At 37.5% G+C, this 20015-nt stretch overlaps 1 protein-coding gene across 2 annotated transcripts in view; it reads right to left on the reverse strand.

Moving 5' to 3' along the window:
* LOC112155959 (dachshund homolog 2) overlaps nucleotides 1-20015 on the reverse strand; it is a 113354-nt gene that overhangs the window by 26647 nt on the left and 66692 nt on the right. For both annotated transcript variants that reach the window (XM_024288049.2, XM_036216560.1), the window contains exon 3: nucleotides 6300-6410. In XM_024288049.2, coding sequence (XP_024143817.1) covers nucleotides 6300-6410 — 111 coding nt within the window. The remainder of the gene's footprint in view (nucleotides 1-6299; nucleotides 6411-20015) is intronic.

The raw sequence follows: 20015 nt of genomic DNA on the forward strand, positions 1-20015 counted from the left end.
AAACTCAATCACACGGGTCCAAAATTTAAAACACACCTCAGGTCACGGGCCAAACAGGATAAAAAAAATGTTTTGAACACTCTAAAACTAAACTTTAAAAACTTAACTTGGAATATAAGTCCAGAATAAAGCAGCTTAAACCCTAAATAACTTTTAATATTTTACTCTCCCTAAAAATATATTTAGTTGAAATTATACAATAAGCCCAAGATAACACCGGGCAGGTAATGACAATTAAAATGATTCTGAGGGCCGGATGTAATTACCCGGAGGGCCGGATCCGGCCCCCGGGCCTTGGCTTTGACTCATGTGATTTAGGATAAATAATGATTTAAAATAAAGTTTTATCTTTTGCAGTTTAAATTGTCAAAACGTGTAAAATATATATATATAAAAAAACAACACTGTATATAGAGAACTGGACAGTGTGACTCCCACTTTTAGAACCGTTTGTTTAAAACTGTTTTCCTAAACAAAACTGGTTTAATCTATGTCTTTTGTCTCAAACTAAAAGTGAACTTATTGGTTTGTAAAATCCAGTTTTTGTCCTCCCTTTAATTGGATATTTATCAGAGTTGTGTATTGGCAATACGAAACGTATCGCGATACAAATCTCATGATACGATATGATATATACCAAGACTACCAGAAAAATGTTTCACTTTTTTTAAGAGTTTGATTTAGAAAAAAATAACTGTACCTGAATATTAATAAGTCTTCCATTGTAATAAAATTATAAAATTCATTTTATTTACCACACTAACATTTAATAGAAGCTAGTTCTCGGGATATCTTGTTTTGGTCGCGGTGTAGAGCTGCTCAAAGATGCTCAATGTGTTGTGCTGCCAACTAGTGGTTGGAGGTTTTGGTGGAAAACAAAATTAATACACTAAATACCGTCTTGTCAGTATTTTAAATTGATACAAGTATCGACAAACAAAATATCGCGATATATATCACCACATCGATTTTTCTCTACACCCCTAATATTTCTGATTCAAATAGATTTTTTTAAACTAATTTAAAAATATTTAGTCATCTACATGTTGACATTGTTGTGTGTTTGTGTTAAATTTCTGCATATTGTGAGGTACGTTTTCTGCCTTTAAACCGTACAGACGCTGCGCCACAGCCAGACTGGTGAGGTGTTTAACCTTTAATGCTCGTCTTGATCTGCAGCCAGCAGTGTTTGTCCAGACGTGGTCGGGTCTGGATCCTCATCTGACTCTGGTTTTAGTTTACTTTGACCGCTGTGTGGGTTGAAAACAGATCCCCGTCTGTCTGACTGACTGTCTGCTGGATCGGAGCTCCGAGCAGGAGATCCTGAAGGCCACCCCGCAGCGACACGCCGCCAGAGACTCTTGTTCATTTAGAAAGTACTGCTGAGCCACCGGAATAAACTTTACTTTAAACTGATAGTACAGAAATACAGCAGAGTGAAGCGCATCAAAATGAGATTTAGTGAAGTAAAAATCTCTGAGCGCCGCCTGTCCAGCCCGAGAGAAAACATTCCAGTTGAATGTAAATTACCATATTTTATACAAATAGTTATTAAAGTGACAACTTTTGAAGCAATTTATAAAAAATAATTGACCAAGATCTCACTAAAGTGACTGTACATACATGGAAAAAAGGAGAGAAAAAGTTCCATCAAAGGACTTGACTGATGAGCCAGACTTTTGACGTGCTTGCACTAAAGTGTCCTGTGTCTGCAGTCTTTCTTAACCCATAAACATTCATTTTCTCGACTCTTTAACAGTTTGTGCAAATATTGTGATTCTGAATGCTAAGAAAAGCAGCTTAGCGCTGATTTGCAACACTTTAGTAAAGTGTTTACTAAAATAAAGTGGAGTATATTAGCTTTGCACTGATATGCAACACTTTCCTGAAGTAAAGTATTTACAAAATCTACGTAAACTGGTGGATTTTGACACGGAGAATAATAGCTTTGTGCTGATATGCTACACTTTCCTAAATCTAAGTGTTTACATAATCAATGTGAATTATCAGACTTTTAAATTAAAAAAAGAAGCTTTGCGCCAGTGTGCAACACTTTCCTAAAGTTACGTGTTTAACGTAGTCAGCGTGACGTAAAAAATTAAAAATTTAAACATTTCCTAAAGTAAAGTATGTACGTAATCAACGTAAACTAGCAGATTTTGACATGAAGATGAGTAACTTTCCATTGATATGTAACATTTCCAGAAGTTAAGTGTTTTTGTAATCAGCCGAGAACTCCGCTTTGCGCTGATATGCAACACTACTGAAGTTTAGTATGTATAAAACCAGTATAAACAGGTGAATTTTGACATGGAGAATAGAAGCTTAGCGCTGTTATGCAACACTGTCCTCAAGTAAAGTGTTCATGTAATCAATATAAACCGGCAGAGTTTAAAATAGGAATATAGTGGCTTTGCACCGATATGAAACACTCTCCTAAAGTAAAGTATATATGTAATCGATGTAAACAAGCAAATTTTGACATGACGAATAGTAGCTTTGCACAAATGTGAAAAACCTTTGTAAAGTAAAGCAGTAAACTAGCGGATTATGACGTGGAATATAATAGCTTTACACCGATATGCAACACTTCATTAAATAAGGTATTTACATTATAAACATGAACTGAATTTTGACGCAAAGAGTAGTAGTTTTACGGTGATATTAACATAATTAACGTAAACTAGCTCATTTTGATTGGGACAATAGTAGCTTTGCGCCGATATGCAACATTGTATGCAAGTAAAGTATTCACATTACCAATGTAAACTAGCAGGGTTGGACACATAAAAGCAAAACTGTACCAACATGTAGCTTAGAGTTAATAAACTGTTGTGCATGTTAACACATAAAGTGTTGTCTATTGGCGTAAAACCAGTTTCTCTGCATCAGAATGAGTTAGAATTAGTAAAAGAGTGAGTGATTTTGCTGTCACAGTGACACTTCTGGTATTATACGGTAAAATAAAAAATTATTCTAAAACCTAAGTTGTTTATAAAGTATCTTTTAACTTTTTATATGAAAGGAAACTAATATTTTGACATTTTAACTCCACAGAGAACAGTTTTTTTAAAGATAAATTAAAGACATTAAGCTTCTAACTTTTTAGCTTATTTCTTTTTTGAAATATTTTTGTCTAAAATACTACACAAGTTAAGCATAAAGTTTTAATAAATTCATTTAACAGCTTATGTGATGGAATCTAACTGGATGGACAGAAGTTATTTTTTAATTTTCTTTAGTAGTTGTTTTAATAAAAATAGAAAACATAAAGGTTAATAAAAAGTTAGAATATTTCCACTCAAACACATTTCTTTACTTTAACGGAATTCCTCTTTTGTTACAATTCCTTTAGTTTTGTATCATGGCTTCACTCCTCCTACAAAATAACAGCTTTTTGCGCTAAAACAAAACTACATTCGTCTGTTTTCCCATCACTCATGTCCCTCATCCGTCGGTTCAATCTGTTTTTCTCGTTTTCATCAAGAGAGGAAATAAAAAACTTGATGTTCACCTCCAGGCTGGAGTGATCGACTTTCACTCATCAAACACCAGAGGATCCTTTTTTATGTCCTTTTCCTCTCGCCCTAAATATCCCTTTCTGTCACTTTCCCCCCTCGTTTTATTTTTCTTTTTCATTTCACACACACTCGTTTCTTTGCTCTATTGTCCGCCACAGTTTCCCAGGCCGGTGTGAGTGTCTGTCACAAAGAAAACAAGGTCGGACAATGAAAAGAAAGCTCTCTGCGAAGGCAAGAAAAAAAAAAAATCACTGAATGAAACAAAAGAAGAGAGGAGGGAGAGGAAAATGGAGAATAAGAGCAGGAGAGAATAAATAAAAAACGACTGGGCTGAAGAGAATAAAATGACAGAGGAAGAGTAACTCTATCGGCCGATTTGCCAGGTCAGCTGAAGAAAAGGACGACACTAAAGAGGCGAAGGAAAATAGAAAGAGGAGATTGGGAGTGGAGCGGCAGAGAAAGATTGCTGCCTCCTTTCTTCTCCCTCAGCTTTTTGTTTTTCTTGATTCTTTAATAATTCACAGAAGCAAACACAGCAGAGACAGAGTGCAGCAGAAAGTGCAGCGGCGTTTGATGTAGAACAATGTTCAACGGGTAGAAGAATGGGACGCCGGACCGCGCCGATCTCCACCTGATCAGGGAGTTTTGGAGAGATTTCTTTATTCACTTCATGGTGTTCAAGACGATTACAATAAAACGAAGAAAATGACATTCTAGCAAAGTCTAGAACTTTAAAGTTCTGATGTATCAATCGTTTCGCACTCTTGTGTTCTAGTTCAAACTAAAGTTGAACCTTTTCAACTCTCTGAGTGATATTTCTACTTTTCAAGCTTGATGATGCAATTGTCTCCAGCCTTTCAATGGTTCGGTATTGTATTTAGACTTGTATGAAGGAATTCTATGAATGAATATGTAAAGTTTTTCTAAAGACGTTTGCATCTATATAAATTAATTTGAGGTTAATTAACACTGTAAATAGTGAAACATTGGATCAATTAACAAAAGCTCTATAATTTATATTTAAAAAATATTAATTTTGATCAAAATACATTTTTACGTTGAGTAAACCATCAACTCAAAAATTGAATTTGATGAAAACCAATCAATTTAAATGAAACAAATTACAAAACTTTTAATTGATCCACTGTTTCTGTGTATATCAGATGTTTTCTTTTATACTTTAAAGTTCCCCTCCAATGTAAATCATGTTTTTGAGTTTTGAGCAAGATTTTGACAGATTTTTACCACTTCGACATTTCGTACTAAGCCTCTTCCAACTGTGAGGACATGCACTATAAAAAAACTGAAATGATGGATCAATTAATAAAAGTTTTGTAATTTCTTTCAGTGTAGTATCGGGTAGTGAGCGTCCAGTGTGAACACTGTATGCTAAAAGCGTGTTTATGAATTCTTATCAGATTCTGATAAGCTCCAGTACTTTCTCCTTTGACCACATTTATAGATACCGCCTCTATACAACAGTCCATCTTCTTAAACAATATATTCTGTGCTTCTGTTCTGGTTTTGTTTTATTCCCAGGTTCACTTTAACCTGTATCCTGCACTAAGCAAATCAGAGTTTTCTGTTTGTCTGGTTCACATCAGATGTAGAATTACGGCGAAGCAATGTGCGTATGAAGTGTGCGCGGTATCCGCTTCACCTCCACTTTACACCAGACTTTCGCAGTATTTTATTGTAAAAAATGTATTATATTTTGGACATTTACTGGTGATAGCGTAACTTCCTGACAGAATTGATGAAAATCGCGTAAAAATTAGACCAGACGGCGGAACGATCGCTGCACGGAGGACCGCGGCGCTCCACGTCTGGTGTGAACTACGCCATCGGTTAACAAAGGTGCCAATTAGAAGCGGCCTCCGCTCCTCGCCGCTTTGCAGCGCTTCCGTGTGTAGTGTGAACCCGGCGTGAGTCTGTCATAGTCCAGGCAAATAAATGTTCATAAAACATCGGATCAATTCACAAAAGTCCCTTCACTTAAAATGTTGAGTTTTCATCAAATTTAAAATTTAAAGTTTATTTATTTTATAAACACAAAATATAAACTTGAGTTGTAAACTCAAATATGATGGAAATAAAAAGAAAAAATGAAAAAGGGAAAGAAGAAGAAGAAAAACTTACTTTGTCTGCACCTTTTAATAAATCAATAAACCAATCAATGAAAAATAAAAAAATAAAGCATTCTAGTGTACAATAAGAGAAGACTTGAAAAGAAAGAAACAAAACTTTAATTTGATAAAAAAAATACATACATTTTTTACATGTAAAAAAATTACAACTTTTGTTAATTGATCCAATGTTTAACTTTTTACAGTGTATTTGCAAAAACAATGAGCTAACTTCTAACTTTTGTGGGTTTATTTGTCGTTTTGGGGCAAATTTTTCCACCATTACCGCTAAAGCTGATTCCTGCCGTTATAAAAGCCCTTCTTTCCTAACGCGTGTGAAGTTCCCAAAGATGCTGATCCGCTTAGTTTAGTGCGTTTTGCTGATGTTAACATAACAGAGCAGTCCAAAGGCCTGAGAGGAGCTTTAGGTGGGCGTAGAGTTCATTACTCCACACTGGAAGAACAAACAGGCTTAAAAAGTTTAACGCGTCTCCAGAGGTTTCATGGGATGATTGGAACATCCAGAGGAAAACCTCAGAAACTGTCAATGTGTCTCCACGTTTAGCAGGTCTTATCTCAGCCTTTCCATGTCATTACACAGGTGTTGACTCCCGCGTGTAAGTGTGTGCGTTTGCTTGTGTGTGCGCTGCACCTGTGTTGGAGTGCAGGTCGTCGTTGTCGGACTCATTGCCGTTCTGCAAACTCATCATCATCTTCATCTTTTGTAGCTTCTGGAGCTCGGCCATGGCGGCTGCTGTTAGGCCTGGTACACACACAAACACACACAAATGCACACGGAGTTAGCATCATCATCATCAGGCAGACATCTTTAGCAGCACATTGTCATTACTGTCAGTCCGTGTTTGATTCTATCTAATCAGCTGCATGAAAAGCTCTCCAGTCTTGCAGACATCCATCCCCGTGTCTTGTTAGCACCTCGCCCGACAGGTGCTGGCTGCTTCTTCCCAGCATGCTTTGCAGCAGGCTGCGACACACACACACCGACAGCGCGGGCTCGGATGTCAAACTTTCTATTCAGCGCGAGTGTTTTTCTGAAACGTCTCCGGGTTTGAGTGCAGTTTCAGGCGCCTGGGGCCTGACAAACATTCACCGATACGCAGAAAAACTCAACACAACCACAAACAGGAGCGGGCCCTCCTCTACACAAACACACACTTTTGTGTGGACTGAGATCCCTGGCTCTGTGCACTGACCTGGAACTGACTTCTATACACAACAACCAGCAGAGTGAAAGAGATGACCCTCTCTGTGAGCGCTGCTGTGTGTGCGTGTCTTATTGTGCTGATGTATGTGTGCTTTTGCATTGTGCTGAGTGTGTGTGTACAGTTTGGTGCACAAATGCATGTGTGAGGGTCTGCATCCGTGCTTATCGGTGTGTGTGCAGGTCAGTTGGTTTTGGCGCAGTCACGGTTGACAGCCTTGGAGGAATGTCCATTACACACTGTACAGTTGTAAGCTATAAAGAAAACAAGAAAGAGGGGCGGCGGGATGGGAGGGCGGAGGGAGGCCCAGGCGGAGGAGGGACTGCTTTGATTTTTTTTTTTTTTAAAGGAGGATGGGTAAAGGGATTGATGGAGAAAAAAAAGTCTCCAATTAACTCGGAGTACACGAAATGTAAATACTAAATGTTTTTTCATTAGCTTTAGCTAGACTCAAAGTTTAAATACCATCAACTGGACGATGTTTTATGTAGACATACTGTATACTGCATATTTATATGCTGTACGTATAATTATATACTATATATATTTAAAGTATATTACTATGCAGTTTTTATATATATATATATATATATATATATATATATATATATATATATATGCTTTATATGTATTTACTGTATTTATGTCTTTAAAAATCATATTTTTAAAATGTGCATATATATATATATATACTTCATATTTATATACTGTATTTATGCCTATAAAATCATATTTTAAAATTTTGCATATATATACATATATATACATATATATATATATATATATATATGTATATGCTTCATATTTATGTACTGTATTTATGTCTATATATATATTTTATACTATATATATTTCAAGTATTCTACTATGCGGCATTATATATATATATAAAGGATGCAAAAATATTCAATATAGAACCAAATTGTTCAATACGCATTCAACAATTCAATACGACATTAAGGGTGTCTGTGGCAAAAAATTCGCGCCCACTCTGCCACTCCCTGCCAGAAACTACCTTTCTGCTCCAACAGTAGTTGGATAATAAAAGTTTAACTAAATGCTAAAAACAACCACAATAAATGTAAAGGTACACAAATAAATGACTGACAGTTAATGGACACTGCACTTTACCTGTGTTGCTGTTACACAATAATTCCACTGCAAAGCCGAAAGAGTCAAAAACCTCAATTCCTCAATTGGCTTGTTTTCTTTTTACCGCGAAACTCACAAAAATTGAGATTGAACAGATTTTATGTTTTATAACAAAGACCAAAAGTTCAGAGACATAATACAAATGTATAAATCCAAAGGATTAAGCAAAGACAAACTCAAAATATTATCAACTGTCAAAAAAAGGCAAAATTCCATTGATCTATATACTGTTGTGCGTTACTTTGTTGAAATAACAATTTTTGAATGAAAGAATATAAGAGTTTCTGTTGCAACAAGAGAACTTGAAATACCAAAAAGTACACTATTTTATTTTATTTTATTGTGCAAAATTTAAAGAAACAACCACAGTCATACAGATTGGTGTTAATTATATGATATTAAAAGTTAAAATAGAAGACTAGTCGATTATTTTCTGTGAAACTTTCAGGTTTTTAGATTTTTTGGGACTTCCAGAATTAACGCCAAAATGAAATATTCAAAGTTAGCTATAAACATTTTATCACAAATTTCTCCTTTAAAAGTTTTTGGTTCTCAAAAAAAAATATCAGCCTAATTTAATCTGTGCTTCAAAAATTAGGAATTAAACCACCATTAAAGCTATACAAAGTTCATATTCTGAAGTTCCCTTTCAGTCGGTGGTCAGTCCCATTGTATGTATTTGATCAAACAGTATTTCATCCTTTTATTTTTGTAAAACTGTTTTCATGGCGTTATTTCTTGGAAAAGTTGTTTAAAGTTGAATGAATTCTTAATTAAGGAGACGGAGGTTAAAATGGAAACTGTCGAGCGCTGTGGGGTCAGAACGGTTCTCTAACATCGATTATTCACCGAAGAACACCTCAACACACAAACATGCGCACACCAAGTTGCATGTAGAGTTACAGGAAATCCACGTTGGTGGGCACACATCTTTCTCCGTCCCGCACACACATCCATTCGGACGCAGAGTCCGAACGCCCGCTTCGCCTCAGTGCAGCCAGAAGTCGATCAATACTGAGGGCAGAGCCTCAATACTCCTCTCCATCATGACTATCAGACACACACACACACACACCTCTCTTTCTGTCCCAGATCGATGGCTGTCCGCTGTGTCCACGGTTACCGAGCATCGACCCCCGTCGCTAATGGCGACCACGGAACGCTGGGAATTAGTGTGTGATTGATTGACAGACTTCTTCAAAGACACGCACCATATAGAGCTGTAATGTGTGTGTGTGTGTTTTTCCGTCTTCCCTGGGGGGTAGTGTTCTCCTCTTTTACCCATCTCTTTTTCCCCCCACTAACGTGAATCGTAATGCTTTCCAGAGGACAAATGAAGAAAATGAAAAGACGAAGTAAAGTCAGAGGAAAACAGACACTTCAAGATATAAAGCAGTGAGTCATCAGCGTAACATGATGAACACGGCACAAAAGAGCAGAAAATAACCAGGAACACTGGCTAATCCGAATCACATAAATAACATTCTTTTTTTTACCCCCTTAGTTCAAATGTTACTTTGCCTTGTCCAACTGTCCTCAAAATGGTCAAACCTGTACGGGGCACGCAGGTGACCCATACAAAATATCAAAGTCGGAGACCAAAATGTTCAGGCACATTTTTCTACGTACATGCTGTAGGCGACAAGTCATTGCAAACACTCATACAACACACTAGGGTAAGTAAGGGTTAAGTAGGTGACACACAGGAGTGTCACATAGATTTATTTTCAGTTTTTTTAATCCCTCTGTGATAAGTGTGCACTCCATGTGTTCAGCCTGAAATTAGACATGTAAAGTGTAGTTTGTGTAGGCATCTTATGGCCCTCCACTTATGTAACATGTGCGCATCCCGTGAGTGCACATTTGCGTGCAGTAAGTGAGGGACCTGTACTCGCACCTCACTAATAACTAGAGTGTGACTAGACACCGTAGATCATAAGTACATGCAACATATATTCCCACGAATACTTTCCAATACACTTACCATACCTGCAACAATGGTGTTGCTGCATGGGACTTGTGCTACATTCAAACCGGACATGCAAAGCTAACACATGAATGCGCATCACATGTCTGCACGTTTAATCATTCATCTTCTATCCCTGTTGGGGTCACGGGGCTGCCGGACCCTAGCCAGGCTAATTGTGGACGAAGGCAGGGTACAGCCTAGACCAGAGGTGTCGGAATCCAGGCCTGGAGGGCCGGTGTCCTACATGTTTTCCAACCAACCTGCCTTTGAAGCTCCTTATTGGCCAAACACACCTGATCCAGGTAATCAGCATCAGATGAGGCAGGATTTCTGGAAAACCAGTAGGACGTCGGCCCTCGAGGACTTGAGTTTGACACCCCTGGCCTAGACAGTTGTAGGGTCACAATCACACACCCTAGGGGCCCTAGAGCATCCATCTAACCTTGAGCTCGTTTAGCATATGATAAACGTGCTAAACATGGCACAAATACTAGCCTTTGTTCACCACCTAGTTGGAAGAGACTTGGTGCAGAATGTCAAAGCACGTGCAAATCTCACAAATCACGTGTCGGGCTGTTTCTTTCAAATCCGATAAATTAAAGACTTAGTGTCATATAATTCCGACTTTTCATTTAAACTGCTTTAATGTACATCGCCGAGGGCATTGTGAACATAGCTTAGGTTTAATTTGACACTTCTTTGACTGACAGGTAACAATGTCTTTGATATACCAAACACTTCTGTCTTATGAGACCATTCTACAAAATAAAAAAAAAATGGACGAAGGGTGCAATATTTCTGTTAAAAAGGGTAAAGTTACTTTATTACATCCTCATTTTCAGTGAGCTTTGACACATGATTAGCTGGATTCTCTCCCTATTGTTGAAGACAACGGCATCACTGTCTTCTTGGAAGTCAGTGTTCTTCTTGGAAGTTCTTCCAAGACAGTGAACTAATGCTCTGTTCAAGAGGTGGTGGTAACTTAAGTCCAATATTTTTGACAATTTAGGAGCAAAAAGCCATGTAAGACGTATGGTTTCCCATTATTTTTTACTCAGCAATTCTTGTCGGGAAGCTTTCCTACAATCTGTCATGTAATAAGTCCTTAAGTCAAGGGGTCTCCCTTAACTTGTGTCAAGAAAAAGATAATAGACGAGTATCAGAAAACTTTTAAAATGAGAATGGGCGGACTGTTTATCAAACGTTGGATTTGATGGGGTCTTCTTTGGGTGCAACTGATCTGGATGGTGGTACAGAGGTGAAAATCTGTTGCAGGAAGACGTTTGATCGTCTCTGAAAGCCCCTCCTGGGCTAGCGTGAAACCCACCCCATTTGGCTGCAGCCTTAAATATTTAAGGAGCTGCACCTACATCTGCAGGAGTGCTCTGAAGGCGCTCTTAGAGACGGAGTGACACTTTGAATAAAACAAACGGGGAAACAGAGGAATTGCTCTTTGTGTTCTGATTTTAGTAACACACTGTACTGCCTGTTTTTGTTTTTAGTTGTTTTTGTTTTGCTTCCTTTTCTTCCTGCGAGCACTCAGGAGTTCCAGTTTATAAATGCAGCCAATTGCTCTTGTGCTGAGTCAAATAGATTTCAGCTCACCGCTCCGGCACTTAAGTCGACCATCTTTAGCTTTCACTGACTGTCCAAGACGCCCATTTTCAGCCATTTGGTGCTTCTTCTAATAGAGCAAGACACTGACTTCAATGTGATTGTCTCAGTGTTTGACCTGGACGCTCTGGGTGCTACCGGCTCAGCTGAAAGCTCAACATTTGGTCAATAGAACCAATCAAAACTCTTCTTCGATTTCAGACACGATATTAAAAACAGTTTAAAAATCCCCAGCAGTTGAGATTTGACATGATTGTGTGAATTTTCTAACAAAAAATCATAGCTAGAGTGAGTAGCTTGAGGTCAACCTCCAAAACTTGACCTAAACGCTCCAACAAAGATCTTGAGTTGAATCTGAATCACCTTTTTGGTCAAATCAAAGCACAGATAGATATAAGAAATAAAAATATGAAGAAAAAAAGACGTACAACTTTTTAACCAATTTAGGATAAGATAAAGCTGACAAATTCATTAATATATTGTTATAAATTTTATGCACTTTTTTATTTTCATTCCAAAAGCTAATTTTTCTTGGTAGAATTCGTCAGAAAATTGAAAAAGTAATAGACTACAAAAAAGGTTTTTGACAATAACCGTTTTTTATTTATATGGGAGTCATTGGTGTCCCGCCCATGGCCCCGCCTTCGCCCAGCAGACGCTAGGATAGGCTCCAGCAACCCTGTGATGAGGTTTGGGAAATGGATGGATGGATGAACCTTCTAGTTGACATCAACTTTGAAAAAAAAGAGAAATGACATTAAATAATGTTTTGTTTGGCAAGACTGGTGGGTTTGAACCCGTGTTCTTCTGGGGGGAACGCTCCCCAACTGAAAAAACAAACTTTTTGCATCAGTAATATATACTTAATTATTCCTCATAATATTTACATAATAATTCAAATATTATGCAAATACATAGAATTTTCTAGTAAAGAAGTTAAGTTTATATTCATAAATGCAGTAAAATGCAGTAAAGTAAATGCAGTAAAATTTAATCAATAATTGTTAGTGCAAATTGTTACGAGGATTTTCTTAAGTTTTGGTCACCAAAATCACCAAAATGGTCACCAAAATCTTAAGATTGTTGTTTTTTGACATTGTTATGAATCTCTAGTTTGGTTTGTATTTTTATCTTAACTTTGAAATGATTAAGAGACACTTCCTACTAGAGATGAAACAGTTCATTTTCTCTATTTGGGTCACGTTTGTTTTGGTTCGATAGATAATTTATGTTACAGAACAACTGAAGTTCAAGTCTACAAATTTAATTTTGAACCATAAATAATCATTGGTTAATAGTTTTGGACTTTTACAAGCTAGAAGAATAATTGCTTGAGTAAAAGCGTGAACACGTCTTTTATTTATGGATAAAAGAACTGATGACGTGTTAAGCTCTGGAGAGATTAGCATAGAATCCTTATACTTACAGTAAGAGCCAAGAGTTTGGACACACCTTCTCATTCAAGGGGTTTCTTTATTTTCATGAATATTTACATTGTAGATTCTCACTGAAGGCTGTGTGAAGCCTATTTTACACAGAAGAGTGCTGGAGTGCTCCACAGTAAGCTGGTCCTGAACCTCATTGAGATGTTTTGGAGTGAGCTGAACTGCAGAGTGAGGCAAAGGCGCCAACAAGAGCTAAACACCTCTGGGATCTCTTCAAGACTGTTCGAAAACCATATCAGGTGACTACCTCTGGAAGCTCAAGAGAATGAAAGAGTGCATAAAGCAGTGATCAGCAGTAAGTGGACAGGACACTGCCAGTACCGGTACCATAACCCTTGCCTGGTCTGTGTCCAGTACTGGGATGTGGACCGCACTGGTACAGTAACCCTACCAGACGTGGTATCGTTACGCTTCCTGAGGTTCAGTCCGAGTCCGGTGAAGCGTGCAACAAAACGGGTCAGGAGGTGGCTAACACCTCAAGCTACGCTCACACCGGACATGTGACGTGTGTTCAGGAAAGAGCCGGTTCCTGAACGCGCATTTATCCTGTGGTGTTCATGCTGAACAAGCATTCTTTTTCTAGCGCATGTCCACCACCTACAGTTGGAGGAGACTGGGTGAGTAATGTCGAAGTGGTGGAAATTTTAAAATTTGCTCCAGACTATTTTGTTCTCAGCTCAATTCCAAGACTTGAGCTATGTCCGATTTCCTTCACTTTTCACTATACAGTGCCCTACATAGTGTTTTTGCAATTTGGTTCTGTTCGTACCTACAATTCCAATATCCAGTGAGCTAGAAACTTCCCTGAATTTTCTGCGAAAAACCAATGTGGAAAAAAAGGCAGTTAGCATGATGTTTGTATTGCTTTTAAAATCCAGAGCACTAGATAGTCCTGCACTATACATATAGTTAGAGGGAGGAGGGTGGGAGTTCAGATATAGTGTGTATGTGTCACAGAATTCTGGCAAGGCACTAATTGCAATTCCTCTTTCCTGATCAATTTTCACACGGCTGGTTCTTCTGATGATTGAAATGGACACCATCCATACGTCACCACCAAATCCCAGTCTCTCATTGGTTTAACTCGCATCAAGCCTTCAATAGACGCCCGTTTTATACGTAGAGATTGAAAATTGTCGTAGCTACGTGTGAATGTGTGAACTTTGAAAGCCCAAAGCATGAATTCATTGAAAGTGGTCACTTGAACGCAAGTTCCTGAGAGGCGATCTAAATGTAGCTTTATGTCTGTACATACAAGTGAGACTTCTTCTTTGTAGAAAGAAGTATTTCTGTCAATTGAGAGAACAAGTCAAGAAACATTTTAAATATTAATATAAATAATTGTATTTTTGTGTAGTGGTTTAAAAGACTGAAAAATACATATTTTTCTTTAAAAATAGCATAAACCATCTTGTGTTGTTGCTTTTTTTTCATCCTGTCTGATCTCTTTTGATTATTTTACTGAAAGACATTATTATTTCACTAAAAACTCACATTGTTGAAGGCAGTTTGGTGAGTTTTCTAGTTCTGAAGTCTGACAGGATCGACTGCAAACCAGTAGGGGGCGCTAACAGTTGACCATCACGCTTCAGTGTTTGCACAGAGAGCAAATCACAAAGTAAAGAAAGGAGGAGGAGGAGGACTTAATGTCACTTTGGACCTCTTCAGCTGCCTTCCCTCCCTCCCTCCGGGCTCCCCTCTTCATCTTCTCCTCCTCTTCATCGCTGCAGGTGCACATAAGAGTCTTGAGACGAGCGTTTTTCTTCTTTTCAGGACTGAAAGCGCTTCATCTGTACGCGCCGCGTGGATGACTCAAAAGTGCGCGCCGGTTTATGATACGCCAGATGTGTTTGTGTTTATGACCGGAGAGCGCGAGCCCCAGAACACGCCGGTGTGCGGTCGCTCCGTGTGCGCCGGCAGACAAGGCCGGCCATTGAGCTGTTTTTGAAGTGAATTAACAAGTCAAATGAGTGCCGCAGCGCCCTGCATAGGTTAGCACACACACAAACACACTCCCACGCTTATCAGCGCTGCGTCTTTGTTCACCAGATCATGCCAATTAAAGTCGTATCACTCTCTCGTTGTCGTTTAGGCGTCTTTGCTCACTTTCCACTCAGGTTTGCATTTTTACCGCTTTTTTTTTTTTTTTTTGTAGCCGAGTCCCATATTTTCCCTCCTTACATTTTCTATTTCCATCATTATTTTTGTCATTTGTTTCATCTTTTAGCATAGACGCATTAGCTTCACTGTTCTTTGACTGTTTCACCGTAACTTTTTAGCTGTTAATGCGATTAACGTGAACCTAACGGATTCTGAAAGCTGAGAAAAGCAGCTTTAACTCCCCAAAGTACCATTACAGACATCACCTGCAGGACTTTTTGCCATCAGCCATTGACTTTAAATTCAATTGAAATGAAAAGAAAAAAAGTTACATTTTAAATTGTTTTAAATAAAAAAATCTGATTACATATGAAGCTTTTAATAACGTTTTTAACTAAAAAAAAAATCTGAAATACAGGCACATTTTTGGCTTAACAAAATATTTAGTGAAAAACTTTTTTCCAAAGTTTCATTCTGCACTTCATTTTTTTCTTTATACAATTGACAACAAAATTGACATTTCAGGACATTCTGAAAGACAGTAATTTTGCTTTTTAGGGTAAAGTAGAGTTGTAAAGTGTAGTTGCAAAGTTAGAGAGTTCTAAAGTTGTAAAGCATAGTTTTAAAGTTGCAAGATACGCTTGTAATGTTGCAGAGGTGTAAAGTTGTAAAAATGATGAAGTATAAAGCAGAGTTGGAATATAGAGTTCTGAAGTTTTAGAGTTGTAGAGTTGTAAGTAGAGTTGTAAAGTTGTCTTGTTGTGAAGTTGTAGAGTTGTAAATTTGTAAAGTAGAGTTTTAGATTTGTAAAGTATAATTGTAAAATTGTAGAGTTGTAAAAGTTGAGTTGTAAAGTTGTAAAGTATTAAGTAAAGTTGTAGACTTTTAAAGTAGAATTGTATAGTTGTGGAGTAGATTTGTAAAGTTGCAAAGCCAAGTTGTAGAGTTGTAAAGTTGCAAAGCAGAGTTGTAAAGTTGTACAGATGTAAAATAGTGACGTTTAAAGTAGAGATGTGAAGTTTTAGAGTTATAAAGGAAAGTTGTAAAGTTGTCATGAGTTGTAGAGTTTTAAAATTGTAAAGTAGTTTTAGATGTGTAAAGTATAATTGTAAAATTGTGGAGTTGTAAAGTAAAGTTGTAAAGTATTAAGTAGAGTTGTAGACTTTTAAAGTAGATTTGTAAAATAAAGTTCTAAAGTAGAGTTGTAAAGTTGCAAGGCTGAGTTGTATAGTTGTAGAGTTGGGATGTAGAGTTGTAAAGTAGAATTGTAGAATTGTAAAGTTGTAGCATTTTAAAGTTATAGAGTAGTAAAGTTGTAGTTGCAAAGTAGAGATTGTAAAGTAGAGTTGTAAAGCATAGTTCTAAAGTTGTATAGTAGAGTAGTAAAGTGGTAGAGTTGAAGAGTCATAAAGTTGTGAAATAGTTTAGACTTGTAAATTTGTAGTTTTAAAGTTATAAAGTAGAGTAGTAAAGTAATAAAGTAGAGTAGTAAAGCTTTGAAATAGAGTTTAGACTTGTAACGTATGTTTTAAAGTTGCAAAGTAGAGCTTTAAAGTTTTAAAGTAGAGTAACAACTTTGTTATTTTAGAGTAGTAAAGTGGTAGAGCTGTAAATATGTGAAGTATACTTTTTTACTTGTAAAGTTGTAGAGTTGTAAAGTTGTAAATTAGAGTTGTAAAGTTTTAAAGTTAAACATTAAATTTGTAAAGTTGTAGAGTTGTAAGGCATAGTTGTAAAGCTGTAAAGTTTTAAATTTGTCAAGTAGAGTTTTTAAAGTTGTGAAGTATAAAGTGACTCGCCTGTCTGTCTAAGCTTTAAAGTTTTAAATTGGTTTTCTCCATCACCGTTAATGAATTTTATTCATAAGAGCTTAAACCAGAGGAGACATTAGTGACGTAAAAAGATGATGGACCTAACTAATCCAGTGACATGTAGTCTATCCGAGACACAACATTTTGAAACGCACTGACAGTTCACATCTCAAGCAGTGGTCAAAAACAGAACAAACTTGTACTCATACTTTAAATACTACATCCATTAAACTATGGACTTTGTTTTTTTTTTCTTCATGTTTCTCTGCTCACGTCGACCTTGTTCTGTCTCCATAAGCTATATTGTATGTTTTCACTTTTGTCTGTTGTTGTCAAAATTGCTGGAATGTGTTCAATGTTTACACGTTTTTCTCTTTGACCTACTATAGGACAACACATATAATTTAGCACTTGAGCTAATTTTATATTTTTGATGTTTTTGCTATGCTAAAAACGTTGATGAATATGGACTGTCCTCATTTAAATAAAGTTAATAAAGTTAATAAAGTTGTAGTTTTTGGCATTTCCAAAGACACCTACTTTTTTCTGTCTAAATTTTCAGTTTTTAGGATTTAAAAATATCACCTAAATCTGTAAGTGTCTGAATCAACAAATGTTTCAGTGAATTTCAGTCAAACAGAACGGTGGGTTCAGTGAAGGTCAGTAAAGAACAAACTTTCCTTCAACAGTGGGACGTCTCTGCTGATCGTTTGGATTTGGGAGACTCGTTCACACACAGTCTCAGCAGGAACCGGTTTGGTGTTTTCATCCATCACTCCTCCCTTCATCACTGTCCACGACTCTCTCTCTCTTTTCTTTCTTTTGCCGCCTCCCTGGTCGTTTTTCCCCGCTTCTCCGAACGCCTCGCTCCTCGTCCTCTGACTGTGAGATAAATGTCCATCTGCGATTGGCCGATGCCCCCCCATCGTCATGGCGCCCGCGAGGTCGTAAACAACGGCCCGTCTCCCCCGGCAACGCGGCGTCTCCATGGACGCGGGGCCGCTAAGACGAGCGGCGCCGCGTGTGTGCGACAGAGGCGGAATGCGCCAACCGACGACTGCCAAGTGTGTGTTTGTGTGTGTGAGCTAATGAGCGATCATAAGTGAGCAAATGTTTTCTCTGGGTTCCACTAATGTTCAACAAACTCTCACACACACACACACACATCAGGTACGTGCACGGGCGCGCGCACGTGTCATTAGTATGCCACAGTGAGCTGTGTCCATATGTCACGAAACACAAGCATGTTTTATTTATCCTGGAGAGGAAGGAGGCCAACAGTCACTGTCAGGGGATGGAAGGATGGAGAGATGGATGGAGGGAGAGGAAAAGAAAACTGGAAAAATTAGATTAGAGGAGGGGAAATAATATGAAAACGGAGCAAGAGGAAAAGGAAGTTTGGGAAGGTTCACGAGGAAAACGGAAGGAGGAAAACCTGAAGATCGAGAGGAGAAAGGATTGAAGATGTTGAGACAAAATCAAGGATACGAGGGAGTGAAAAGAGGGAAGGAATTGAATGAAGACATTCAGGAAAAGTATAGGAATAACAGGAAATATAGGAGGAAGGAAAATGTGTTTCCAGGAACAGTAAAAGGAAGTTTGGAAAAGTTCACAAGGAAGATGGAAGGAGAAAAACCTGAAGACTGAGAGAAGAAATGATCGAGGAATTTGGGACAAAATCAAGGATGCAAGGGGGTGAAAAGAGGGAAAGATTTGGATATAGAAATCAGGGAAAAGAGTAGGAATGATAGCAAAAAGAGGAAAAAGGAAAATGGTTTCCAGGAAGAGTAAAAGGAGATTTAGAAAGGTTAACAAGGAAGATGGAAGTAGGAAAATCTAGAGGAGAAATGATTGAAGATTTTGGACAAAATCAAGGATACGAAAAGAGGAAAAGAATCGGATAAAGAAAATCAGGAAAGGGGAAGGGCTTAAAAGAAATAGAAAAGGAAGGAAAAATGGTTTAGAGGAAGAGTAAAAGGAAGTTTAGAAAGGTTCGCAAGGAAGACGGGAGGAGAAAAACCTAAAGATCGAGAGGAGAACTGGTTGAAGAGTTTTGGACAAAATCAAGGATACGGGTGATGGAAAAGAGGAAAAGAATCAGATAAAGACATCAAATAAAAGCATAGAAATGAAAGGAAATGGATGAGGAAGGACAAATCGTTTCCAGGAAGAGTAAAAGGAAGTTTAGAAAGGTTCACAAGGTAGACAGAAGAAGGAAAACCTGAAAGTTGTGAGAAGAAATGATCGAGGAATTCTGGAAATAATCAAGAATGCAAGAGAGGAAAAAGAGAGGAAATAAGTGGAAAAAAGGAAGACAATCGGATAAAGAAATCTGGGAAAGTATAGGAATTAAAAGAAATGAAGGAGGAAGGGCAAATGGTTTCCAGGAAGAGTAAAAGTAAGTTTAGAAAGTTTCACAAAAAGGATGGAAGGAGGAAAACCTGAAGATCAAGAGGAGAAATGATCGAGGAATTTGGGAAAAAATCAAGGATGCAAGGGGGTAAAAGAGGGAAAGATTCAGAAATAGAAATCCATGAAAATTGTAGGAATGAAGGAAAATAGAGGAAGAAGAAAAATGGTCTCCAGTAAGAGTAAAAGGAAATTTAGAAAGGTTAACAAGGAAGATGGAAGTAGAAAAATCTAGAGGAGAAAATGATTGAAGATTTTGGACAAAATCAAGGATACGAATGAGGGAAAAGAGGAAAAGAATTGGATAAAGAAAATCAGGAAAAGTGAAGGGCTTAAAAGAAATAGAAGACAAAGAAAAAATGGTTTAGAGGAAGAGTAAAAGGAAGTTTAGAAATTAGATTAGATTAGATTAGATAGTCCTTTATTCGTCCCACGGCGGGGAAATTGCAGTGTTACAGCAGCATTGCAGATAGGTAAAAAATGGAACAAGTTAACATATTTACAACAGAGCTAAATAAGATAAAAAATACAAAAAGAAGAAGCAATTGCACTGTGGAATGATTTATGTTAAATAAATAAATTGCACAACATATTTTTTTTTTTTTAAAAAAAGTAGTTTGGAAAGACTGTGAGATAAAGTGACAA

Source organism: Oryzias melastigma, linkage group LG18, assembly GCF_002922805.2.
Source record: "Oryzias melastigma strain HK-1 linkage group LG18, ASM292280v2, whole genome shotgun sequence".
NCBI lineage: Eukaryota > Metazoa > Chordata > Actinopteri > Beloniformes > Adrianichthyidae > Oryzias > Oryzias melastigma.